The sequence below is a fragment of the Filicampus tigris genome, chromosome 11 (assembly GCF_054856515.1).
Source record: "Filicampus tigris isolate MCC_2025a chromosome 11, RoL_Ftig_1.0, whole genome shotgun sequence".
Lineage (NCBI taxonomy): Eukaryota > Metazoa > Chordata > Actinopteri > Syngnathiformes > Syngnathidae > Filicampus > Filicampus tigris.
Window position 1 is genome coordinate 22,613,975 of NC_141227.1, and position 26,517 is coordinate 22,640,491.

The following is a 26,517-nucleotide window of genomic DNA, read 5'->3' on the forward strand; positions in this document are numbered from 1 at the left end:
ATAGTTACAGTTATTATACGGCATACATGACATTTTGCTGTTTTGAACATATGAAACATTCGCAGTTTTACTGTATTGGGTGATTCCAGGTCAACATACACAGACTTGACGAGTTCTGCCATTGATTCACGGCCATCACCTCATGTTCCAAAATAATAATGGGCCCAGGTTGCTAAGATCATTATCCTGGAATCGGAAACCGAGCGCATCGTCCACTGAGCGTTGTTGAATTGTTTTCGAATGACACATACAACAGCGTCCAACATCCTGCACAATGAAAAGGAGTGGACCAACATTCCACAGGCCACAGTAAACTCGTCTTAGCATTGCACATGAGAATCAGTTCTCGATTGCCTTACCTGGATAAATTAAGGTTTACGAAAACATTTAAAAGAGCACTCTCTGCGATGGAGATGTGTTGTACTATGTGAAGCAAATCATTACTGTCCCATGAAAAACACTTATGTCCATTTTTTCAATTGTTCTTATTTTGACGTGATTTTACGCATTTCTGAGTTACAGACATTGCATTAACGTTAAAATGTTTTCAAAATACCGAAATTGGACATACGTGTTTTTTTACAGGACAGCGGCGAGTGGTTACACCGGATACTGACTGCTTTTTTTTTTTTTTTTTTTTAAGTACCCTTTTCCTATATGGCCATCCTAAGGCACACCTGTGCAATAAAAGGCATTGCACTGCGCGAATCAAATGGTGCTCACACCCAATACAAACTGCTTTTCTGACACCCCACCCACTCTACACAGTCAAACCGCACACAAGCGGCCTTTTAGTGTGGGCAACCTGAGGCACACCTGTGCAATCCTTTCAGTTGAGCTGCGTGAAAAGCCAACGTGTCGTGGTAAGGACACGAGCAACAAATCCTTGCAAAAAGAAGCAATTGCACGAGGCCAAACGGACGCCGCAGTGTGCCTAATGCATTGGTGAGCGCAGCGCATACTCCAGCTTCCTTTTGCGGGAAGCTTCCCACATCCTGACGTCAAGCCAACGCATGTGATCTTTTCTTCCGGTGCTGCCTCGCACCCCGACGCAGTCACACAGCAGCAGCTCTTCAGCGGTGAGTTACACGCTACGACGCTCCTACGTACAGTAGCGATGTTCAACTATGTTGCTTGAAGTGAATGTTTGCGCGCGCGCGTGTGTGGAGAGGAGAAGCAACTGTGATACTTTGTGTACTCGTCATTGCATTCCTCTACGTGTGTTATGTAATATTCTTATGCCGAGATACTCGTCACAGTGAAACAATTCAGCTGCTGTAGATGCCGGTCTCACTTGTGCCTCTTTCATTCCGGTACACGTACGGTACGCTACGGTATATAGACTTTCGAAAAACAGCCGCTCTGACCCGTTCAAGGGAGTGAGGATCTTAAGCAAAATCAAAATCCAGACGCAAGTAGTGGGAGTGTTCCAGTCTTGCGGCCAGAGAGGAAGAAGAAAAAAAAAATATCGATGGTAAACATGTTCCACTTGTGGGTTTCTTGTTGACATCAACAGAGGCTGTGTTGATGTTGAATCCCCTCAAATATGAAGAATCATCTCCTGTGCGCATGTGCTCACGCCTGCGCAAGTGCGATGTGATCGTCCACAGTAGGGGCGGACAACCTGCTGTGGCTCCGCCATGCGATTCTAGAAACCTCAGAGGAATATTCAATTTCACTATATATATATTTTTTTTCATTCCTGCTATACTGCACACGGAAAATATGTGGCCTTGACATGAAAGCCGGAATGTCAGTCCAGTGATACTCATACTAATTTTAAAATCTTAACGCGGAGGTCAACCCAAACAAATTTTCTTCAAGAAACTGTTCTTTGCAGGCCCACTAGTTGAAACGGGCATTATGATTAATATGAAATATGAGTTAAGTGGCAAAATCCAGCCGTTTTTAGCCCCCTCATGGGGCGGCCATTTTGACATTTGCTGTTGACTAAAAATGACATCACAGTTGCTCAGGGTGCAGGTAACGACAACTAAGCTGCCAAAATAAAAGGAATTGGTCTCGCTGTTCCAATATTTTAGCAAGGGGAATGTACCTGTACCGGTAAAGAATTCAAGCCGGGAATTATTCCTACCCCTGGGGTAAGAATAGTTTTGGGCTTGGATGTATCGAGTTGATTTGCAATAGGGAAAAGCCTACAGTCAAGCCCAAAATTAGAAAAATTAGTAGAATCATTTCGGGCTTGACTTAAAAAAAAAATAGATAAAAGACACCACTGCACTGCTGTGTTTTGTTTACAACGGCACAAACTGTATTTGGACAGCCACATCTTGCAGCCTGTAATTGGTTTTCATTACGGGTGATCACAGCAAGCAACGTAAACAACTTCAACCGTAATCTCAGCGGAGTCCTCCCCCCTCCCCACCAAGTAAAATCACTTTCAACTGCAAGGGAAGACAAATTCTGCAGACGACAGAATTTAAAGTCGACAGAGGACGATGGGAGAATGGATTTTCGAAAAGACGCTGTGTTGTGCTTCGAGTTCAGCCGAGGCCCGCGCAGGAATGCAGTGGTCAAGTGTGCCTGCGTGCTTTTGCCAAATTGGATGCGGCAAAGCAGCCAAGCCAGGGAATGTCATCTTTTTTTTTTTTTTTTTTTTTTTTTTACAAAGACTCCAAATTGGAGTTCCCCCAAGAAAGCAGTCGAGAGCCAGCTGCAATTATCGTTCGTGTGCAGTTCAATGCGGGGTGACGAGTGGAAGAAGACTTGCTACTACAGTGCACACTCAACAAAAGGGAAATCATGGTAGCCAAAGACGCACTATGTCAGGTGAACAAAGAAACTCTTTTTCATATTTTTCTAGAAAACAAAAACATAACAAAACACATTTATATTGTACAACCCGTTTTCAAATGAGATATAAAACATTTCCCAAGTAAGGAAATGATCATTTGCAGTATCATCCACAGAAAAAAAAAAAAAGGCATTAAAAACAATGTATTCTGCTAAAGTGTGCTTTTAAATCTATACTAGGGGAGATTTTAAATAGCAAAACATTAAAAAAAAAAAAAAAAAAAAAAGCTTTCAACTTTCAAAATGTTGCATTTTTGACACAAAAGTGCTGTACGTTTTTATATTTATAGGTCTGAATGTTACATTGTGCTAAAAACACCCTATTAGTTGTAAAGGGGAAAAAAAATATGTGTAGCTTGTCATGCTTCTCTCGGTTGTGTTTTCGTACAATATCCTTAAAGTCAATCGTGTGTCATGTGTAAAAAGTCTGAAGCCCCCCCCCCGCCCCAAAAAAAGTACAAAGTCCTTCACTTTGCTCTAAATGTAAAGATATTCTGGCATATTTTTATATACGAAAAGCTACATTCCTTTCAGCGCACACTTGATCAAAAGTGTAAAGTAAGATGCATTATTTGAAAAAAAAGCAGCAAAGCAGTTTTCCACGAAGAACGCGACAGTTCCATGGCCAACACTCTCCTCTCAACTCTTTTGGGTGTCAAGCTGAGAAATGAGCACATTGCCGTGTCCGCATATTTCAGAACATATTTACTCCTTTTTTTTAATGTATTCATTTTTTTTTTAAATAAGTGCTTAGAGTCGATGAGGTCAGCAGGTGTCAAGCGAGTTGCTCCCCAGTAGACGTTTACGTCTGCCGAGATCTCCGAACCGAGGCGGTGGCGACGGAGCCGATTGAGTCCAGATGTCTCCACATGGTCTCACTTTTTGGCAACCAAGCCTTTTAATGACTGAGAGACGCGCTCATGTGCTAAGAATCCACGGTGCGAAACCCGAATTAGTGGAAAACACATGTGCGAGAATGCGCAGTCAAAACAGAAGGAATGCTCGGGGTGATCACGTATTAAGGATATCGTTTTGGTTTTTGTCATTTGTTTTTTTCTTCAAAGCAGCCTGACTTAGATGGGGAAGTCAAGCCAAACATATTTTTTTTTTGTCAACAATATGTTCCCAGCAGGCCCGCTAGTTGAAACAAGGCAATGTGATTGATATGAAATATGAGTAAAGCACAAAACGCGACCCCTTTTGACTCGTCCCCGGGGGCGGCCATTTTGTCACTTCTGCCGACTGAAAATGACATCGCAGTTGCCCGGCGCTCGGATAACAACCAATCACGGCTCCCCTGTTTTCTGAAGCTGAGCTTGCGATGTCATTTTCAATGGACAGAAGTGACAAAATGGCCGCCCCCTTACTCCACCGATGCAATGTTCATCAGAATGCCGTGTTTCACACAAGTAAACAGCCCTGAGGCACATGTCGCTGTTTGAAGAGTAGTTCATAACCGTAACCCTCGAAAGTGGGGGAGCAAATTACAAGCGAGCGGCGCCGCACTTGTGTGACGCTCGCAACGCCAGCCCGAGGGCCCTTTGACGTCAGTTTCAGTCGACGGTTAGAGGGAGGCATGGGACAAAATGGCAGCGCCCCGGAGACGAACGAAAACGTGGGGATTACTCCGATGACTTCTACCCTGCTCTGGTCCGAGTGAGTCATCCTGACTTTGGAGTATTTCATAACTCTCTTAGTAGCCTCTTGCTAAGTTGCTTTTTTTTAATGAGCGTCGGGAGACTAATTAACAGGTGGAAGGCTTCACTCCCTTCATAAAATGACAACTACGCGCCTTGACTAGTCGAAAAACGGCATTCAGATGAATATTTTGCGTTTGGGGAATATGAGTTAGGCAGCAAAATCCGCCCCGTTTTGAGCCGTCTCAGGGGGCGGCCATTTTCTCACTTGCCGTCGACTGAAAATGACATCGCAGTTGCTCAGGTGAGGACCAATCGCGGCTCCGCTGTTTTCTGAAACTGAGCCACGATCGGTCATTAAGAACATTTTGGACTTGACTTCCCCTTTAAGAATAAAGCTGCCTCTGTTCAGACCCGTTTTTCCTTTGCCCATTTCTTTTTCTTTCACAATTGCACACCCGATGGTGATCATGACCGTCTCCTCGCAATGTTTGAGACCCCAAACGCACACCATCTCCTCTCGCAACACTTCGACGAGGGGCGACGCCACCAGAGGGTGTACATACCTCAAACTATGGAAGGAAGGAAGGAAGGAAGGAAGGAAGGAAGGAAGGGTGGACATGCACTGAATAATTTTCCGCCCCCAGATGCAGAGTGGATATGTGTATTTTCGTGGCTCAAACAGGTTACGTGAGAGCATCAGAAACATGCGAGATAAAGCAGCATCCGATTTTCAAGGTTGTAGTGCAGGTTTTTGAACCGATTTGGGCGTGGCGCGCTTCCAGCGCAATCGCAGCCACGAACATCGCTCGCGTTTTCCAAACCTCATCTTATCAACTTGGCGAATGTAACATTTTGCTTCCTTTTCTGGTTCCAGGCAACCGTCTAACCCGAAGATGGCCGCCGAGCCCTGCCCCCGTTAGCGATGGCCTCCCTGGGCCCCCCGGCGCCCCTCCTGTGCGCCCTGCTGTGGGCGTCGGTGGCGCCGCAGCGCTCGGACATGCATGTGGCGTACGTGACGCGCGACAGCTTCTTCTACTACTCGTGCAGCCACGAGCCGGACGCGTGCGACGAGCCGTCGCTGGACGCCTGCTGCTGCAGGGACGTGCCGCTGCCAAGCGCGCGGGGCCCGGCGGCGCCGCCCGACTCCCCGCCCGTGTTTCGCATGCGGCGCCTGACCGTGTGGTACACGTCGCCCCGGGACGCCGCCCGCCTGCTCAACAACTCGGAGGTGCTCCACCTCACCCTGATGGACTGCGGCGGCGGCGGCGGCGGGCAAAGTGGCGACGCCATTTTGGAGGGACACTTTGCGGTGCAGCACCTGGAGCGACTGAGCGTCGTCGACTTCCCGCAAATGCCCCAAAGAAAGATGGAGTCCGAGAGCGACAACGACCTCCATTTTGACGGCGGCAGGTGGCGGTGGCGGGCCGCGGCGCAGGTGCAGGACATTTTCCTGGGTCGGGAGATGGGGGCGGCGTTCCACGAGCAGGCTCGGCTGGGCGTCATCCACGGTTCGGTGCTGCAGGGCGGGGCCGCCGGTGTCAAGGTGTACACGGTGCAGACGCATATCGACAGCGACGGAACGATGCCGTTTCGCGACCTGCGACTGCCCAAACTGCCGGAAACCTCCGTCATCTACGTCAGCTTCGTGTACAGGAGGGAGCAGCGTGAGGATGGGACACATTAAGTACAGTACAGTGAGCAGTGGAGCCCGAACGATTAATCGGTCAGATGATATTAGGCCGATATTAGCTCATTTAAAATCTGCAAAAATCGGCCGATTTTTGCCAATTGTTCTTTTTACACATTACAATATAAGACAATGATAATGACATTCAAACTTCCCCCTCTAAAAAAAAGCCCCCCCCAAAAAAACGGCAGATTTTGACCGATTTTTCTCTTTAGGTCAAGTTAAACACAAAAGGACAAAGTGATGTAAAACAGTCAAATATGTCATCTGTCAATCATATCTTCATTGTTGTAAGCATTAAGGGACCAAAAAAGAAGTTATTTCATTCATCACATTTTTGAAAAATAATCAGCCAATTAATCGGCTATCGCAATTTTTTTCTGTCGAACACCAGAATTGGCATGAGCCTCAAAAAAGTCTGTATCGGCCGGGCCCTACTCACAAGTGCCTCAAATTAGAAGTTTTTGTGCCTTTAAGAGGCGATGTGATGTCAGGTCTGAGCATGAGAGTCTGGGTGTGAGCTGCGGTCGACAGAAGCTCGTGTGTAAGTTTGCTCATTATGTTGAGGTGTTGTATTATTCTTCCAGCATTCAATAAATGGCTGAAAAGTGTTTCATTGGCCGCTGTGGCTCTCCTTCCCCACACACGAGGGCATCACTCTCGGGCACTTTTCCCATAGTTACAATTTTCACTGATTATTATTATGATTAGTTTGTTTGATAACATTTATACCGTGGAAAAAACGTGGTTAATTGACTTATTGCATACATAAAATGACGTATTTTAGACATGCAGTTAATTTACATTTTACAATTTCAACAAGAAATTAAAAACGGAAGAAATATCTTTATTGTTACTACCATTATTTTGTATTTATTTTTTTTTTACACCGAGTCTACAAATGACCTGTTGAACATTTCTTCCTGCCATGTCAGTTAGGACCAACAAGCACCAGGGGGCGGCAGATACACGTGAGCTTTCAAGCAGGCCAAGGGGCGGCACTGCGCACTTGCCGTGAGCAAGTCTTGCCTCACTGTGCTCAGATTCAGACTTCCGATTTGTTTTTCTTTTTTTTCTTTTTTTTTGGTTCGCGTGTTATTCCCGTGTTTGCAGTTCTTTGTTTGTTTACATGCGTTGTTGACTAGCTCCCTAGTTACCTTTGTGTATGAAATACGCAATATTAAATAAGGCTGCCTTGCCTTACTGTCATTTGAACATTTGTTGTGCAGACCTCAAAATCAAAATTTAGGTCTCTATTCCGAAAATACACAAATGACAATACTGATATTATAAATACTTTATACGATATGAATATTTTTAAGTTTATAGGGCGCTCCTCCCAGCTGACATACGTACTCAAACACGCCAGCACTTTCAGTATTTCACGATTATATGCCAGTCTTCGGCTAGCTTAGCGATTAGCATGGCTTCTTCATCTTTCCTCGTCATCCCTTCGCAAGAACGATACTTTTCAGAAGTGTAGCTCATTTGCCGCCCCGGAGGCAATGATTATTGACTTCGGAACGACTCCGCAACGTGTTTCGACACGCTGTAGCCAGCCGAAGCCCGTTGCTAGCTCGCTAGCTAGCTGCTGCGGCGTGAGTAGCACCGAGCTTGCCTCGCCTGCCAAGTACCTGCCGTAGTTGATGTGAGCGAGGTGCGTGCGTCCGGCCCAGCCCAGCAAAGCGTTTTGGGATGTCTCGGCCGTTGCTTCTCAGTTTTGCTATTCATTGTGTTGCGACGAGGCGCAAAACACTAATTTGCCAAGCAAACAGCCCTGCGAAAACGTAACGAAAATGTAACCTGCGATTGACCGGCAAACGGTCCGTGTTTTTTTTTGTTTTTTTTTCAGCAGTAGTCTTGAAAAGTACACACCTGCTGTACAACTAACTATACATTAGCATGACAAATGCGCTAATGGTCGGTGATGCCGCCTGTTGACGCCGCACCTGACAGGTGAAAGGAACGCACATTTGCGTTGATACGCGACGCAAAGCCAAGTTGACTTTATTGACGCTCATTATAGGCCCAGCTGTAAACGGGCCCAGATTTGGCCGTCTCGCGCCCACTAAAACATGTTTATCATCAGACGTTATTGTTCGGCCGCCTCCTTGCGGGCGACGCGGCCATGTTGCTCTTTTGAAAAGGGCAAATCAGCCATAATTCAGTTTATAAACGGCGGCGGGGCGAGGAGGAGTGTGTTGGGGGGGCGAGGAGCAGAGAGAAATGCCTGCATGAATATTCACGAGGGCCTCAACTGCCGCGGTCGGTGATTCATTAGGCATATGTAAATATCACTCACTTTAATTGCCCCGAAACCGACTCAACATAATGTTACCATTAGCAAATTATTACTTATTTGTGATACTAAATGCTGTGCAGAGACCAAGCCATTGCAATCACAATGATTTTTACTCACTGACGACCACTGTCACTACATTTGTGTGGGGGTGTGTGTGTGTGTGTGTGTGTGTGCGCGCGTTTGTGTGTGTGTGTACATGCATCCCACCTTTACAGTGGAGGATATTTGTCTTTGCGGGGACATTTTGGCCAGTTCAAATGCTCGCATAAAAATGCTAGTATGAACTCTTATTCCCCTATGTGTGTGTGTGTGTGTGTGTGAGAGTTCTTGTTTTTCTATCAATAAACGCACAAAATGCGAGAGTCCACTTTTACTGAGGAGACAATTCAGATTCAGTTTTCTTTTAACCGGCCAACACAAGAAAAAATGCAAATGAGCTCATTTAATTTTACACAATTGTAGGCTATGTGCGTGTGTTTTCCTGTCGTTTAATATTTGTGGGCAAAACTCGTTCCAACATTCCACCTATGATGAAGGGACACTCTATATGATATTTGAAGGAAAATGATAACGTGTGTGTTGTGTGTCTTTCCCTTTTAGTGGGGACATCCGCCTTTGCCAAGACATTTTTGGCTGGCCTACACGAGAAATATGTCAACATGAGTATACTCAGGTCTTTGTACCCATGTAGGCACAACTCTTGACATTCGGGTCTTTATTGTGGGGACATTTGTCTGTGCAGGGACATTTTGTCTGCTTAAAATGCTAGCATGTTAGCATGAGCTAATTTTTCATATTAGAGTGCAAGTGTGTGTGTGTGCATGTGTGTGTGTGAAATCCTACCCTTGTTGCATGAATATTTTCATTTGCGCTGACTTTTTGGCTAGCTAAAATACTAGCATGTTAGCATTAGCTCATTTTCCCCATTAGACTGTGTGTGTGCGCGCATGTCTTTCTGCCTTTGGGGACATTGCCCTTGACATCAGACTGGCCAACACAAGAAAAACATGCTAACATGAGGTCATTTTGTGCCCGGACAATTCATTTGTGTGACACATAGTGGACTTAAGTGCGTATTCATGAGGGACAAACACACATTGCACATAAACAGCTTCTGTCTTCCACAGTGATGTCGATTGTCGTTTATCATTTTTTTTCCGCCTCCCCGACAGGAAATTGTCATCTTTTTTGCAGCAAACTTGCCCGTTTTAATTGACGTTATAGAAAGTGTCTGAAGAACTCATTAGGGAACAAAACAAATCACAAGCAAATGATGGGCGACTAAATTAGCATCATTACGCTCGACTACAACAGCTTGCGTCAGGATAAACCATCAAAAATTTAAACATTTCTGAAGGAGCGGGATTTTTAGTCGTAATCTCGGCTCCAGCTGTCTGAGTATCAATTATTCAAAAAGTGTGGCACAATCAAATTTAACTAGACTTGCCTCTGCGCTGTAAACTCTGCCAAATGAAATGACTTCCAAATAGTAAACAAGCATTTTTTTATGGCTCGGTCGTCAGGCGGTGATTTAATATACACTATGTTTGGAATTAAAGCCGCACTGAAATATCGTCTACATTTAAACTAAAATCACACAAACGAGGAGGATGGATTTTACAAGAAAATAAAAAGGCATCATTGTAATATACTACAAGTGTTCTCTAAAGACTAAACAAATATTAAGGCAGTGTAAACACACTGGGAGAAATATACAAAGTTCATGGATATGATACAAAAAAAAAACTATAGGTGCAAAGAGTTTTATGTGCTTTTTTTTTTTTTTTCAAACACAAAACTAATCCCATTGTTTGTGTTTGGGCCGCCCTGTGATTGGCTGCAGAACAGTGATGATGGTGCATCAATCCCAAAAATTAACCCTTTCATGCAAAGTGGTCACTACAGTCGGAAGCCATTGAAAAGTTGCTTTCGCCTATATTCATTAAACTAAAAAATATATTCATATTTTAAATAATAACATGAAATCATAATCAATGCTTGAAAGGGTTCAAAATATTTTTTTAAATTTAGATCAATTAATATAGGCGAAAGCAACTTTTAAATAGCTGTCCACTGTTAGTGACCACTATGCATGAGAGGGTTAAACACTTTCAAATTTTATACATAGCTGAGAAATACTTTTAATGAAAAAAAAAAAAAAAAAAACAAGTCAAATGAAAAATACACAAAGACATTCATGGAAATGAATGACGTAATGGGAGCTAATACTAATATTTGTGGTCTTTCACGTCACAAAAATACATCATTTGTTAAATATGAAAATTACTTGAATATAAAATATACATACAGTATTTATTGAAGTAATTACTAAAAACATGTCAAAGTCAAATTTAACCCAAATTGTATACTGGCCAACAGAATGATAATGCAAAATAAAGTACTACATTTGGGGAGTTTTACTTCAACTCATTTGATTTAATACTATGACTTATTCAAATATTAATTTACTTCAATCTGTATTTATGGTGTCAGTTGTAATTACATTATATTGAGTATTAATGCATTAAATTATGCAGTGACAAAGATTCTGTCAGGTTCACACCAAGTGAGACACACAATTATTCTAACAGATTCTAATTCAAAATATTGATGTCCATAAATTGATTGAAATCAACGGAAATTAAAGGCAAAATGCAAAGCAATGTGCAAATCAATGCAAACTTCAGCGGCAGTTCGCCCCCCCTAAAATCTTTCCAACCTTAAATATTTAAAATATGTAGACACCTTTGAACAAAGTCAAATTTTACATCAATGCACTCTTCTGTGTTCTGCTGTGCGTCGATCTTCCAGACCAAACATGTTGCAAACAACGACGAATAGCTTTCACTAAAATAGCTGTTCTTTCATATCTACTAATTCAGACAATGGAAAAGCAAAAACTAATCAAGCTGCGAAATAAATCAACGGGAAGTAGTGACAAAATGTAAAGTAAGACCAGACTGTGAGTGTGCGGCGAGTCAAACTGGCCGCGGACGTGCAGCACATTTTACAACAATGTTGTCGTCATTTAAGAAGAAGAATAAGAAAAAAAAAAAAAAAAAAAAACACCCACACCCACACACGCACACACACACACACGCGCGCGCGCGCGGACCCTGCCAGTTTCCGTCTGCCCGACTGGCCTCGGAGATGTTTTATCGAGGCAGCAGCGGTTTGAAGCATCGGCAGTGGCAAAACAGAGGGACGAGGAGAGATAAATACGCCGCAGTGTGTGCTTGCGTGCGCGCGTGCACACGCGCGTGCGCGAGTGTGAGAGAGAGAGAGAGAGAGAGCGAGAGAGCGAGGGAGCTCATAAAGTAGCCTGATGGATGATCTCCTTTCCCCCAGAGGGAACAGCACCATGTAAATTGGCCCACACAATGCATTATGGATAAGGCAGTTGAGATTATAGCTTGTTAATGTGTCCCTCAACGCCCGCGCCCCACCCACCCCCCCCCCTCAACCCACCCCGCCCCCACCCCGCTTGTCCGCTCTCCATCCCTCTGTTTGGGCTCAGGCAGTGACATGTTCGCCTCATTGTCGAGGTCTTTTGGGTGCATATGGAGAAGGAGCGGCGGCGGCTGCTGCTGCCGCTGCTGCCGCTGCCGCCGCCGCCGCTCGGCTCCAAGGTGTGCTTTTTATGGCGTACGTGACGTCAAAACTGCACTCACATGCGATGGCCAAAATTCACAACTTGCGCAATTGAACGCCGTCAAGCATGGCTAAATTGTGGTTTCAATTTGTGTTTTTTCAGGCATGGCTTCTTGAGACTATTTTGTGGGTCTCATCGAGTCTGCCGCTGTCACTCACTAGCCGAGTACGCGAGTCCGCGAGTACGCGAGTCCGCGAGTCCGTCGCAATGCCATCACTCTTTATCTTGCACATTACTTTGTATGAATACTGTCGATGATCCCAAGACAAACATGTATTTGGGAATAAGATCATTCCTGGAAGAGTTGGATGGATTTTGGGTGTTTGATCTTCCTTTTCCAAAACCAAAAAACGAACCCAGATAAATGCAGCAGACTGTGTGCGAAGCGATTTGAATCGGTCCCAAAAAAAAAAAAAAAAAAAAAAAAAAAATCAACAGGAACACCTTTATCTGATCCAAGAGAAGGAATGTACTTGTGTTATCGGCCAAATAACGTCATGCTCATGCTATGCTATGAAAGTGAGCTTACTGGTTACTAGCCAACGACGCTAACTAAGCTAACCACCTGTAGCTACATGCTACGGGCGCATTCAAATCATGTAGTCCAGTTTACTGTGTACTACTCGACTCATCAAAAATGAAGGCAATAATGAGAGTGCGTGTGTGAGAGGGCGGGAGTGTGTGAATGAGAGAGAGACAGAGAGACTGGAAGTGTGTGTCAGAATGTGTGTGAGAGTGTGTGAATGAGAGAGACGCTGTGTTTTCTTTGTGTGAGAGAGAAGAGTGTGTGAATAAGTGGGAGAGCATATGAGTTTGTATTTAAGAGACAGAAAACATGAGTGAGTGATAGTATGTGTGAGATTGTTGTACGCAGTTTTGAGAGTAAGAGAGAGAGCGTGCGTGTGTGCGCGTGTGGTGAGAGAGAGAGGGAGAATGAGCGAGCGGAAGTGTGTGTCAGCGCGTGTGACAGACTGGAAGAGTGCGTGAGAATATGTGTGAGAGTGTGAGCGGGTGTGTGCGTGGGTGACAGTGTGCGTGTGAGAGTGTCATTGTGTGTGTGTGTGTGTGAGTGTGTGTTGAGAGAGATTGAAAGATAACGTGGGTGCGCGTGAGCGTGTGTTTGCAAAAGTGTGTGCGCGAGAGTGATGGCGAGAGAGTGTGCGCTTGTGCGCGCGCGCGCACCCATGATGCACTGGTCCCATTAGAACGGGTCATCTGTTCCTCACGGAGAGTTTTCACGGCTGTGAAGCGGATTAGGCGGCGAAAGCGAGACGGAGGGCGAGAGATTAAGGACAAAAGGGCGTGTTAGCATCTGCACTTGGCACACTCGAGGCGCCGACGGACAATCGGGACTTTTTTTTTTTTTTTTTTTTTTTTTTCATAAAACAAGTGCCCATTTACATCAGCTGAAATCCAGACTTTTTTTTTTTTTTTTTTTTTTTAAATACGTCAAGTCAGAAGCTTACCTTTATTTTACTTTCATTAAAAAAAAAAAAAAAAAAAAAAACGACAATTAAAAATGCACTGGCAGTTTAGTGCTTCTGCTTCTTTTTTCTTTCAAACTTTATTGAATCAAACAAGAAACAATAGAACGCTCGCTTCCGGGAGCAACGGAAACGCGAGTACTGACGCCACAGACATGCGCGGTAAAGACGGTTTCTTCCCAAAGTGTTTTCACGCGCGCCGATTGGATGAACATTCCACATAAACTGTCTCGTTGGGAATCAAATCTTGATGGGAATGTGCTCGATGCAACATTCCGAAGCATTTGTATTCCGAATAAATGCGTGCATGTAAATGTCGACACTGAGCGCGACATTTTTCTGGCCCAAAAAATCCAAACCATTTTTGGTTGATGTTTTCTGTGGCGCCGAAGCCCATTCCAACATGCAAAAGTGAAGCGCCTGACGATATTTCGATTATCGCGAGCCCAAATAACGACGTCCGTTTGCACTCATTCACTCACACAATCTCTCTCACGTTCACCCACACACTCTCACTCCTTCACTCTTACACACTGAGTTTCTCTCACATACACACACCACTCCCTCCCTCCCTCACAGTCACTCGACCACAAATATGCTCTCTTCCGTAAACACTCTCATGCGCTCACAGACCTCTCTCAGGTATGTTGCCACATACACACTCTCAGAGAATTTTGCTAACATTCATTCACACGCTCGCTCTCTCTCTCTCCCTCACATACACTATCTTTTGCACTCACACGGTCTCTCTCACATTCATACAGACACTCTAACTCACGCACTCTCACGCTGTCAGTTCCTCTCATATTCCCTCTCTCACAGTCACTCACACACATATATGCTCTCTTTCATAAACACTCTCATACACTCACAGACTCTCCCACGTACACACGCTGTTTAGACTCGCACGCACACACACGCACTCACACCCCCTCTCTCACGCACACACACACTCTCACTTTGCATACATTCACACACGGACTCTCTCATATTCCCACATACACACGCTGTCAGACTCGCACACACACACGCACGCAATCACACGCCCTCTCTCACACACACACACACACACTCTCACTTTGCATACATTCACACACGTCAGCACATTCTGTCTTCTGCACACTCTCACACGCGCACACCGTCTCTCACACGTGCACACGCGCAGGCACTTGCAGTCCGTTCGGTCCTAGAGAGACAAATTCCTCGGCATCGTTTTTCCCCGGCTGATAAAGCGTCTGCCACCAAAGGCGCGTTTTTCCAGTCCGTCTGCCGGCCCGTGACAATTGCGCAGGGCTGCGGCAGGCGTCGGCGGCGCTCTCCGTTCGGGGCCGACTTGCGCGCCATATGCCGGCGGCACCGGCGGCACCGGCGGCGGCGGCGGCGTCAAACGGCCGCGTTTAAACGGGCCGCGGCCTCGCATTGGTTAATGGGGCCGCGTTATTGGAGCTTGTTTATCGGGAGGCGCCTTGTTAATGTTATTTATTAGGAGTCGGCACGCCCGCCGACACTCCACCCCCCCCTCCTCCCCCCTCCGCCTCCTCCCGCTTGGCGGACGCATGCAAAGGAGACGCACATAAGATATGCAAATGCCGGCGCGGACCCAACTCGGCGGCAGTAAAACGCAGCATTTGCATTTGATGTAGCACATAATAAAGGCCTTATTAGCATTTTAAATGTGTCAAACAAACTTGAAAAATGTCGTCGGTGCCTGGTGTCGTTTTACTGTCGGACGCGTGCGCCGCGCGTGTCTCCAAAAGGCCGACGCGAGATTCCGAACGCATAAATATTAAAGCTCCCGGCCAACTAGCCGCGACTTCATGAAGTCGCTTCTCGCTCGCGCCGGAGAGGCGATTCACCTGTCCTCAAGCCACGCCCCTCCTGCCCCCCAAACACAGAGCGGCCAATCGCAGTGCAGCACAGGCTGCGTCGTCAACCGAACACCCGGAAGTGAGGTCGAAAACTCGCGCGGGCAAACCCTTTTGTCCACGCTTGAAATCAACAATGTTATACACAGTTTCAACATTTTTTGGGGAATATCACACACATACGCTCGCTCACACCCTCACACCCACTCTCTAGAGTCTCAAAAACACTCACACACACACTCTCAATCACACTTCCATTTACTCTCTCACACACACACACACTTAAGCAGCCAGGCAGCATATTTGCAACAGGGTTCTCCTTTTAACTCTCCTTTTATCGGGAGCACAATCCGACTCCTCCCATCCTCCAGTGCGGCCGCGTCACTTTGTGTCTGCTTGGGCCCTTCGCAATGGGTGCACATGAGCAGAAAATGAGGGGGGGGGGGGGGGGGGGGAGAAGGGGGCACTCTGTGAAAGGACAGCATGTTTGTGTATCTGAGAGAAGGGGGCAAGGGGAGATTAACATGTAAGATTTAAGACGGGTGAGGGGGTGAGGCGGGCTTGTGAACGCATGAGTGCGTGTGTGTGTGTGTGTGTGTGTGTGTGTGTGCGTGCGTGCGCGTAGATGGTGTAAAAGGGTCCACTTCAAGGCCTGCAATCTGCCGGTCGGACATAAAACTCAATTTCACACCACAGTACACGTATTTTTTTTTTTTTTTTTCTCCTTCTCTCTTTTGGGGCATCAAAGTTTTGTCCGAGGCGGAAGGCCGGTTCTTTCCAGTCGCGGCGACTTGTTTTGCGGCTAATTAACACCCGAGCGTTGCAAAATATCAATTAGGACTTCAATGGGCGATTGTGAGGTGCGCGATTAACAAACTCCCCGCGGTTTGATGGTCATTAATTAAAAGGCGGGAGCTTAATCTGAAAGGTTTGTTTACTCGTCGTGAAACGCAGATAAAAAGCTCTTATTGATATTTTCTCTTTCAACATGAATTCACACACACAAAAAAAATGCAGCAGTGGGGAGGGGGGGAGAGTCTTACAAGTATTGGACTTGTGATGTAGTTTGGAAAATGTTGCGTTTCATGACACACGCACACACAAAAAAACAAAAAACAAACATGTATCTCAGATTGATTGTGTCCTCCATATGCTGATACAAAACCTCAAACGTTTATGGCTCCAATGTTTATCATGCAACAACAAACACTTCTCAAAAGTATACAACAAATGGCGTAAATAATGGCGTAAAACATGCAGCACAACTACACGAGTCGACCAACATTAACTGGTTGACATATTGCACATTTATTTTCAGATTTGTGCACATTTACGTCATGGATATTTGGTCGGTTACGCTTCAAGGCAAATTTCAAATTTGGGCTCGCAAACTGTTTTGCACTTTGCTGGAGGGGAGGTTTGTAGTCTTGTGACGTCAATCTGGAAAAGGGGGGATGATTTTTTTATTTTTTTTTTTTAATCAGGTGAGATGTTTCTCAGTTTTCCACTTTTGGTATTGTCTTACATTATTTTATTCACATGTATTCATGTTTCATGTATTCTCCTTACTGCTATTGTACTTATTTGAATTTTATGCCATTTCTTATTTGAGTTATTTGTATTTCCGTGTATTCATTACCATCTCATTTTATTTATTGTACTATATTTACTTCTTCTCCATTGAATGAATCTGTTATTTTTCCCCTCTAAACAATGAGCAATTCAAGGAATCAGGAAAGCAAATCAAAGACGCGACAATATTCCAAGTTCAATCAAATGAATTCTAATTCAGTTCTCAATGAATGATCATTTGCATCTTAGTGGTCCAATTTTAGAGCAGCGTGACCATTTTGTCGCGTCTTTCTCAATGGTGCGCTTTTGGCCTACCGACATTCTTCATTCTTATGATGTCACTTTCATTAACATGATTCAAAGACTTTTATATGTATTTGATTTGTGCCCAATATAGCTCAAAGAAAAACTGCTAACGGGGGTGAAAACCTAATAGAAAATCATATTTTTTTTATTTTTTATTTTTTTTTTAGCATTTTCATATTTCTAATGTCTCGATGCTTTAAAAAGCAAATTTATATTCTCTTAATGGTGAAAGAAAGCATATTTCTAACACTGGAAATGTACACGTTTGGACACAAGGCACTCTTGACCCGATCTCCAACATGGCCTTGACCTCCTAACATCTCTAATGAAGCGCCACGCTGCTCTCAGTTGGAAGATGTTCTGCGGATAGCATTTGACCACCAATTACTGTCCTCGTCCATTCACCCTTTCCAGCCCCGCACTCCTCGTTAGAGAGGGTGGGCGGAGCTGCTTGGTGGGTGGGGGGTGGACTGCAAGGCCCACCCATGACGGTTATTAGCTTGTTAAAAGTGCAAGTTCACTGCGCTTGTTTTCTAATTATGCTCAGTTGCTTTTCTTGTGGGAGGAAGACCGCTGACGATCAGCAAAAAAGGGAAGGAAATGACGATTTCCAAGTTCCACATTTGTTGTTCGACAACAAGGAGTGTCAGCACGTCTTTGACGCGTGAATGTTTCTCTCAGAGAACATCAGCAGGTGGCAACAGAGAAACAGCGCGACTGGAAGAGCCTTGGTTGCCCGAGTCCCAATCTGCCCCGCTATTGTGTGGTGTTCCACAGGGTTCAACTTTGGGGCCCCTGCTGTTTTCATTGCATCTCCTGCCCCTGGCTTCCATTTGACAAAAGTGTGGTATTCCCACTGCCATGCGGATGACGGTCAGATCTATGTCCCACTAAACAAAAAAGATGCTTTCCCCTTAAGGAGACTTTTGTCCTGTCCGGAAGAAATCAAAGCCCGGATGCCACTAAACGTCTTGAATTTCAACAAAAGAAAATAGAAGTTTTAGTCTTTGGTGCCAGTGGGTGTATATCTCGGCGTCTCATCTAAAGTCTCAAATGTGGGTTTTAAAATGGACAGTGATTTTAAATTGGACCAGCAAATTGGTGCTGTTGTTAAAGCCAGCCTTTTTTCCATTTACGGCAGCTGGCTAAGGTAAAGCCTCTCCTTTCACAACACCACGTAGAAACAGCAATCCGTGCCTTTGTTTCATCTCAGATGCTTTACTGTAATGTACTTGATTTTTGGAGTCAGCCAGTCCTCCCTTCAAGCATCTCTAGTTGGTCCAAAAACACCGCTGCTCACCTCCTAACTGGAGCTCGTGGGAGGGAGCATATTCAGTGACACCTTCACATTTTAGAGTTCTTTTTCAAGTTTCTTTTGTTTGTCTTTAAGTCTTGAAACGGTCTCCCCCTGAGGTCAGAGGACCAGATGCCACTGGAGGTACCGAGGACTAAGCGGAGCCTCAGAGGGGATGGAGCATTTTCAATTGCCGGTCCCTCCCTTGGGAATGAACAACATTTTAGGCAAGACTTCACTCCGTCATCTTTAAAACTGGACTGAAAACATATTTTTATTCTTTGGCTCTCGACTCATCACGAGACTCTGCGTTATTTCAGTGTTTTATCGCGATTTGCCGCTTTTATGTGATTCATTTCGCGTTTTCAGTCTTTGTTTTTTTGATATCCGTCCGATGTTTGCTTCACAGCACTTCCATGCAGCTGTGGTCGTTTAAAAAAAAAAAAAAAAAGTACTCAACAAATAAAGTTGAGTTGAGAGTCGTCAGAGAAGGCCAAAGGAGATTCTCCTGTCAAGGTTGGAGCGCATTTTCGATTCAATGCAGAATTTGCCCCGAAAGTTTCATATTGCTCATTTTTAGTGATGGCGTGAAATGAAAAAGCCTCTCGGGGCAGTTGTTGCGCACAACTTCATAGCCGACGCACACACCTCATTGACACACATTGGCCGGATTAGGAACACTTTCTGTCCCGGCTACCCCCCCCCCCCCCCCCCCCCGCCGCCCCCCTCGACACACAAAGGAACACTTGGGGACGGGATTAGCAGGCTTACAGCGGATCCACATATGTCCAGTTCAAGCAATTGGTATTCAAAGCTTGACACTTTGAAATGCCACCAGGCGAGAGCAAAGGCGGGGCCCGCCGCTTTGCTCTGGCATCGCACCTTTATGAGGAGCAGAGGGCCCTCCCTCCTTTCGGGCTTGGCCCAACAATGAGAGCTCCGTCAATGCGCGTTTCAGCCTTTTTTCCTTTTCTATTTTTTTTTTTTTTTTTTTTAACTCTTCTCGCGGGGCGATCTCATGAGGAGAGTTGATTATTTCAAGTGCCATGGGCGGGCGGGCGTGGACGGACGTGGTTTTGCTTATATTTGAAGCTTTTTTCGATGACTGCATCAAATCCGAAATCATCTGCATTGAAAAACGTCAGTGAAGAGTTGACACGTTAAGTCGTCGCTAAACGGAAAGGATGGATCACAAAGGCGTCATCATAAATACACGTAAGCAATTTCATCCATCTTTTCTTTGGAAAAGTGAAGTCATCTTAATCATTATGAATTCAAGGTGCTTTATTGATACCCGGAGGGGAAGGTCAGGCGTTAAAACAGTAACAACAACATACGATAGAAACATTCCACAAAGATAAAAGCAGACGGCGGCGCCAAAAGGCGCTTTCAAAATAAAGCAAACATTTGGCAGCGGGGCTCAGAATTTTGCAGCTTTGCTTACATTTGAAGCACTTTTCAGGAAGGAGAGCATCGAATCATAAATTGAGGGGGATACGAATGGAAATGTTCACATGGGTTGGAATGGGTCATATGAAAGCTGCGACCTCTCTCACACGCGCACACGCACACGCAATTGCATTTTCAGTATGGAAACACTTTTCAGTCATTGTAATTGATTTTGCCAAGCAATGCAGAATTTCGCTATCATGAGTAGTTCAAGGAGGATTCATCTAAAATGTGTTTAACCACACGCGCATATTTTCTTTCCTTTTTTTAAATAAAGATTTAATGCCACGACGGACTCCAAACGATTTAATTTTTTAATAAGCAACTGTTGTTCGCAAAAATGCTGATGTGGAATGTTTGACTCGTTGTTTTGTGTTACATATTTATAACATTTATAATTACAATTTTCAACCCGGTCATAGCTGAAATCATTATAGCCTATAGGCAAATGTGTTGTTTTTTTCTAAATCCATCCACTTTTTGCAAATGTAATATTTGCTGCTAATTCAAACATTTGGGAAAACCATTTGATGAAAGTTCCATGACAGCCAAGTACAACATTGCATTCAAATCTTTAAGTGTGTTTGCGTGTGAGAGAATGACAAAATAAATAGAAAAGAAAAAATAGAATGCATTCAAAACGTGACATTAAACGCAGGGAAAAAAAACAAGAAATGAAAATACCTCCATTCTTTTGAAGCAATGTGGAAAAAAAAGAACGGGAGGGACAAATGAAGACGTTTGAAACTCCAGAGATTGAAACTCATCACATTTCACTTGTATTTCACTTTGAAGTACAATTCATCTGCATTTCCCCTTTAATGAGGTTTTGTTTGAAAACATTGAGGTCAAATGTGTGCTATGCATTCCAATTGAATGACATTTCATTGAATTCCCCGACGCATTTAAGTCAAGTGCTAACCTTAAAACTGTCAATGCTGTTACAGTGGCCTAGAAAAATATCAAAAAAAATTTTTTCTAGGATTCAAAACCTGCGCCTGGTTTTTGATGAAGGCTTTTTGCCTTCGAGCCGAGCATATTTTGAAAATTGGCCATGGTGGTGGTTACCCCAAGTATTTTGCTGTAAAAATCTGACAATATCATTTTCGACACGTCTTGGCGTCCCCGCCGTCTTGCGTCGTAAGCACCCAAAAGAGCCGATTAGGCATTGTTGGACTTTGTGGCCCCGGTGCGCCATTCAAGCCGGAGTGGGGCCCAAATAAGGAGCTTTAGAAGAGGAGGCTCCAGACAAGGGCGCATGCGGGCGGGTCACGGCGCCGACGCCCGCCATGCTGCCATATGGCCGGCAGCGCGCACTGCTCGAACTTCATTCGCCCCCCCCCCCCGCGGCCTCGCGCTCGCTCGCAAACTACAAGCGACTAGCCGAAGGCGGACGTTCGCTAGCCTACTCGGCGAGGGAGAGACGGAAAGAGACAGAGTGAAAGAGAGAATGCAAGGATAGAAAACGACAGATGGAAAGGGGAAGAGAGAGATCAAATGACATGTTTCAAGAGAGGGAGGAATAGACGGAGAGCTTGAGCGAGAGAGAGAGAAAGAGAGAGAGATCCAGAGAGACGGAAAGAGAGACGAAAGAGGAGCAAGACAGCGAGAGACGGAGACAGAGGAAACGCAGAGAAAAGATGGAGAGGGATAGAAAGCGAGAGAGTGGGAGGCCACGTGCATGAAAAAGAAACAAGTGAGACGAGAGAGGGAGAGAGAAAGTGAAAGATGGAAAGAGAGAAAACAGATCTGGAGAGAGAAACAAAACGGTCGATGAAAGAGTGATGTCGAGAGAGAGAGAGAGAGAGAGGAGAGAGAGAGAGAGAGAGAGAGAGAGAGAGAGAGAGAGAGAGAGAGAGAGAGAGAGAGAGAGAGAGAGAGAGAGAGAGAGAGAGAGAGAGAGAGAGAGAGAGAGAGAGAGAGAGAGAGAGAGAGAGAGGCGTCATCGTCCTAACAAGGCGTTATGAATAGCAGAGCGGCTTTGCGAGTTTGCATCCCTCATCACCGCCTGCTCGCTTTGCAATTGCCCACTCCGGTCGATTGCAAATGTGCAAAGGGTTACTCAATCATCAAAATGATAATAATCGGTCCGGTCCAGATGTGGAACGCAAATTTCTGTGGGTTGCTCCGTACCGCTTGCCCGCCTTGCAAGCAGCCACTGGCTCATCCGTCCGTCAGTGTGGTAAAAGTTGTGTTGGTTAGAAAACGCTCCTCAAATTTCTTTCCTAAGTTTATAGAAAAGCGTGAATTTGTGTGTCTCGCGGCTCACCGCTTGTCTGCCTCGCAAACACCTACTCGCCCAATCGTAAGTGCGGAACGTGTTCATCACAAACGATCATCAAAAGAATTTATTCAATGTCTGGCTCCATCAATCCAGGCTGTGGATTTGGATGTCCTGCTCCACACCGCTTTGTCCGCCTTGGCAAAACACCCACTCACTCATCTCGGAATGTGGAATGAGTTGAGGCTAATTGAAAATGGTCTTACAACTGATTTTATGAGCCATACAAGAAAGGTATCTGCGTTTTCTTTCTGACTCTGAATTTCTGCGTGTGACTCAGCACCGCTTTCCTGCTTTGCAAAAAGCACCAACTTGCAGAACTGCCCAAAAATGAGTCGCCAAAATATTAAGTGCAGGGAAATCCATGTCTAAATCTGGGTCCGGACTGCAGATTTTTTTAAATTTATCAAATTATTTGATAACAGGTCGAGCTGTGTATGGAATTAAGTCTCGGTCCAGATTCCACCTGCTTTTTTTCTGCTTTACTTCCGCACCGCTTGCCTGTCTTGCAATAACTCACCAACTTGCGCTGCCAATTGTAAGAGAACAAAACATTTCGAATTACAAACGTGTCCAAAAAAAAAAAAAAAAAAAAAAGCAACTATGGGACTTTTGCGTCTCACTCCTCACTGCTTGCCTGCCTCTCAAACCACTTCAAATTGAACAATAGGTCTGCATGAGCTGTAGTGAAAAATGAACTTTTTTTTTTTCTTCCCATGCAGCGTATTACAGCAATTTTGCGATGGATGCCTTGCTCAAGGGCACCTGAAACCTTGACGGCAATCGAACCTGCATGTGTGCTCATGAGGTTGCACAGGCCGGAATTTACAGTGCAGTTTATTTTGGCGCTTCTTTTGTCCTGACTTTAAACTTTGTCTTATGAATTTACTTTGCGGGAGGGGACGCGTAGACTGCGTCAAAATGCGCATTAGGCCTCCCCCCTCTACCCTCCCACCCTAAAAAAAAAACAGAAAACGAGAATGCTTGAGTGAAAATGAAAGTCGAGGAGTAAGTGAAGAGAAGAGGCGAGCTCGCCCCCCCACCCCCCCCCCCCCCCCCCCCCCCCCCGGCGATGTCCTGACAATGGCGCTGAATGGATGCGCACCGCGGTCAGTGGGACAGTCAAAGCACGCCTCCTCCTCCTCTTTTAAAGAAAAAATAAAAAAAAGAGAGCGAGAGAGAGAGAGAGAGAGGCGCGTCATCGTCCTAACAAGGCGTTATGAATAGCAAAGCGGCTTTTGTGCGGCCGCCCGTATAAAAAGCCGGTGACACCTCACAGAGGCAACACACTGGCGGGAAGACAAGAAACAGAGACGCGCGCAGGTGGACATCGAGAGAGAGAGAGAGAGAGAGAGAGAGCGAGGGGGGTAGAGCGAGCGAGGTAGAAAGTGAGTGAGAGAGAGAGAGAGAGAGAGCGAGAGGAAAAAGAGAGAGAGAGAGGGGGAGGAAGCCTCGGAGGCCGAGCCATAAAAATGAATTCAGACTCCAGTCCGAGCAGCAGAGCCTCATCCCCGGACATGGATGCCATGTTCCTCCGAGAGCACCTCCCCGGCCACCACTTCCACCACCTGCACCCGCACCTCACCCACTTGCACCACCAACACCACCACCACCACCCGGTCTCGTCGTCCACGCAGGCCGGCAAGACATCCGAGTCCAAGTCGCCTCGTCTTCGTCGTCGGTGGAGAGCAGCAGCGGCGGCGGCGGCGGCGAAGGCAACGGCAGCAACAAGTTCAAGCTGAAGAAGCAGGTGACCGAGGAGGAGATGTACCAGCTGCGCCTCAAGATCAACGGGGCGCGAGCGCAAACGCATGCACGACCTCAACCTGGCCATGGACGGCCTGCGCGAAGTCATGCCCTACGCGCACGGGCCGTCCGTGCGCAAGTTGTCCAAGATCGCCACGCTGCTGCTGGCCCGGAACTACATCCTCATGCTCAACAGCTCCCTGGATGAGATGAAGCGGCTGGTGGGCGAAATCTACGGCGGCCAGCACTCGGCCTTCCATTGCGGCACCGTGGCGCACCCGGGAGCGGCGGCGGCCGCGGCGGCGGCGGCGCGGCGGCGGCCGCGGCTGCCGCCGCCGCCCACCAGGTGCACCCGCTCCTGCAGGGCGGCGGCGGGCGGCGGCGGCGGCCTGTCGTCGTCGTCCACCACGTCCACCACGTCGTCCAGCCTGCCCGCGCTCACCTCCATCCGGGCACCGCACGCCATGATGAAGGGCTCGCCGGCGGCCGCGCCGCCCGGCCTGCAGCTGGGCTCCGGTTTCCAGCACTGGGCCGGTTTGCCGTGCCCGTGCGCCATCTGCCAGGTGCCGCCTCCCGCTCCTCCGCCGCCACCTCCGCCGCCGCCGCCGCCGCCGCCGCCGCACCTCCCCATCACCTCCTCCGGCCTGACGAGACTGACGGGGGAGGCCAAGGACGGCATGAAATGATTCGCACATTATTTCCAAGGACTTTTTTTTTGTGGGGGGGGGGGCATGACGAGCGTGGATTCGTGCATGTTTGCTGTGTGTTTTCTTGTTGGGTCCATATGAGAAAATGTGTGTTATTTCCCTCCTTGTACCAAGGACTTGTGCTACTAAAGACTGATGCTTTCAAAACTGAAGGTTTAAAAAAAAAAAAAAAAAAAAAAAAAAGGAAAAAAATAGTTGTGCATGAACATTCTGGTTCGCTTTATTTTGTGAAAATGAAGATCGCTCTTTGTGCCTTGTACCAAGGATTTAAATGGGGGGGAGGAAAAAAAAGTGAGTTCCATATTACAAATGTGCTTTTTTTTTTCTTTTCAGTTCAGCAAACACTGGCTTTCTAGTTTTGTAAATGAACTTCTCATCGTACAAACATCTCCTTTGATTCATTTTCTTGTTATACTTTTGTGCATGTTGCTGACATTACTGCTCAATTTGTTACGCCCAGAGACAGCGTGTCTTTATTTTTTTACATTGTTGATGAAATATTTATTATGAATCACCCAGAGGACCTGGATGACATTTCAATAAAACGAAAATTATGGATCGTATTTACAGTCTTGCTCTTTTTTTTTGTTTTTGTGTGTGTGGGGGGGAGAAGAGTTACGCGCAACATTTTTTTTTTCAACAAACGACCCTTGCACTCGGTTTATGAAAACTGCAATCGTTAAGAGACATCACGCCGACAAAATGTATTTTTACTTCGACATCATTTTAAAACTTGGATTTGTTTTCTTTAAAATCCCCTTTAAAGGTTTTGTTTGGAATTGACGTGAACACCTTTGCATCCTCAAGAGAAAAGTTTATTCAATTTGAGCCTTTCCTTTTACACGTATAGCATTTGTAGTGAAATTATTATACGATAAATATCTTTTGTTCAGCTACATGAAAATCAGATATATACAATAATGTTTAATTTATAAAAATAAATTAAAGAGTAAATCCTGCAAAATAAACATCTTGGAAAAAGTAACTATAGGAATATTGTTTTATTATTATATTCGGTTTAATTTCCCTCATTGGATGGAAAAAAGTCCATCTATCTATCTATTTTCGGCAAGACATCCCAAACTACTCATTAATATATCTTCTAAAATGTTAATATTAAATGTAATTTGTTGGACTTAAATATAAAGTTTGTTTATTTCAATCTTTGGATGAGAGAGCATTTGAAACAATTTACAGTGGAAATGACTGCGAGCACAACCTACTTTATAACCCACAACAATAAACTCAACATTTCATGTTGTCGACTTTAAATAGGGAATATTTTAACTCATTTATAATGAATAGTAAGAATACATTTCTATTAACAAATTGAAAGGAAACAAATAAAACAAAATCATTGAAATGGTTAAAAAACATATCGTATAAAAAAATACGCTGCCCAACATTTGATTTATTTGAAGATTTTTCCCAAGCAGAAATGCAAAACGAAGGAAAAGAGCTTCCATTAAAAGCGGCCCAGTTGGATTGTTAATCCACACGGGCGGCGCTGAGCGGTTTGTTAACCGGGTCCCATGGGTGCCCCCCCCCTCGCAACAACCCCCCTCCCCACCCCAACATGCCCCCCATGTCTCATCTCGGCAATGACAGAATGTATGTTTGTGCAGATTACAAGCTAATTGTTCACGTGGGACCCAGAAGGGGAGAATGACATCACAGAGAGGTGCTGGGATTACACCATGCTAAAAAGCAGAGGATTA

General features: G+C 45.4%; 3 protein-coding genes across 3 annotated transcripts in view; 2 read left to right on the top strand and 1 right to left on the bottom strand.

The window, feature by feature from the left end:
- The first annotated feature begins 649 nt into the window (after positions 1 to 649).
- Positions 650 to 6,752, top strand: LOC147140190 (uncharacterized). The gene is made up of 2 exons (XM_086045453.1): positions 650 to 1,079; positions 5,329 to 6,752. The coding sequence occupies exon 2, from the start codon at positions 5,377 to 5,379 to the stop codon at positions 6,136 to 6,138; it is 762 nt and encodes a 253-aa protein (XP_085901579.1). The 5' UTR covers positions 650 to 1,079; positions 5,329 to 5,376; the 3' UTR covers positions 6,139 to 6,752.
- Positions 6,753 to 23,487: 16,735 nt separating this feature from the next.
- olig3 (oligodendrocyte transcription factor 3) lies at positions 23,488 to 24,778 on the top strand. The gene is given in 5 exon segments (XM_086045451.1): positions 23,488 to 24,005; positions 24,008 to 24,138; positions 24,140 to 24,391; positions 24,394 to 24,453; positions 24,455 to 24,778. Coding segments are annotated over 5 exon segments (954 nt in total). The 5' UTR covers positions 23,488 to 23,818.
- The window catches only part of LOC147140192 (uncharacterized), a 40,950-nt gene continuing 38,841 nt past the window's right edge, over positions 24,409 to 26,517 (bottom strand). The window contains exon 6 of the mRNA XM_086045454.1: positions 24,409 to 24,745. The gene's annotated coding sequence lies outside the window, so the exon portion shown is untranslated. The remainder of the gene's footprint in view (positions 24,746 to 26,517) is intronic.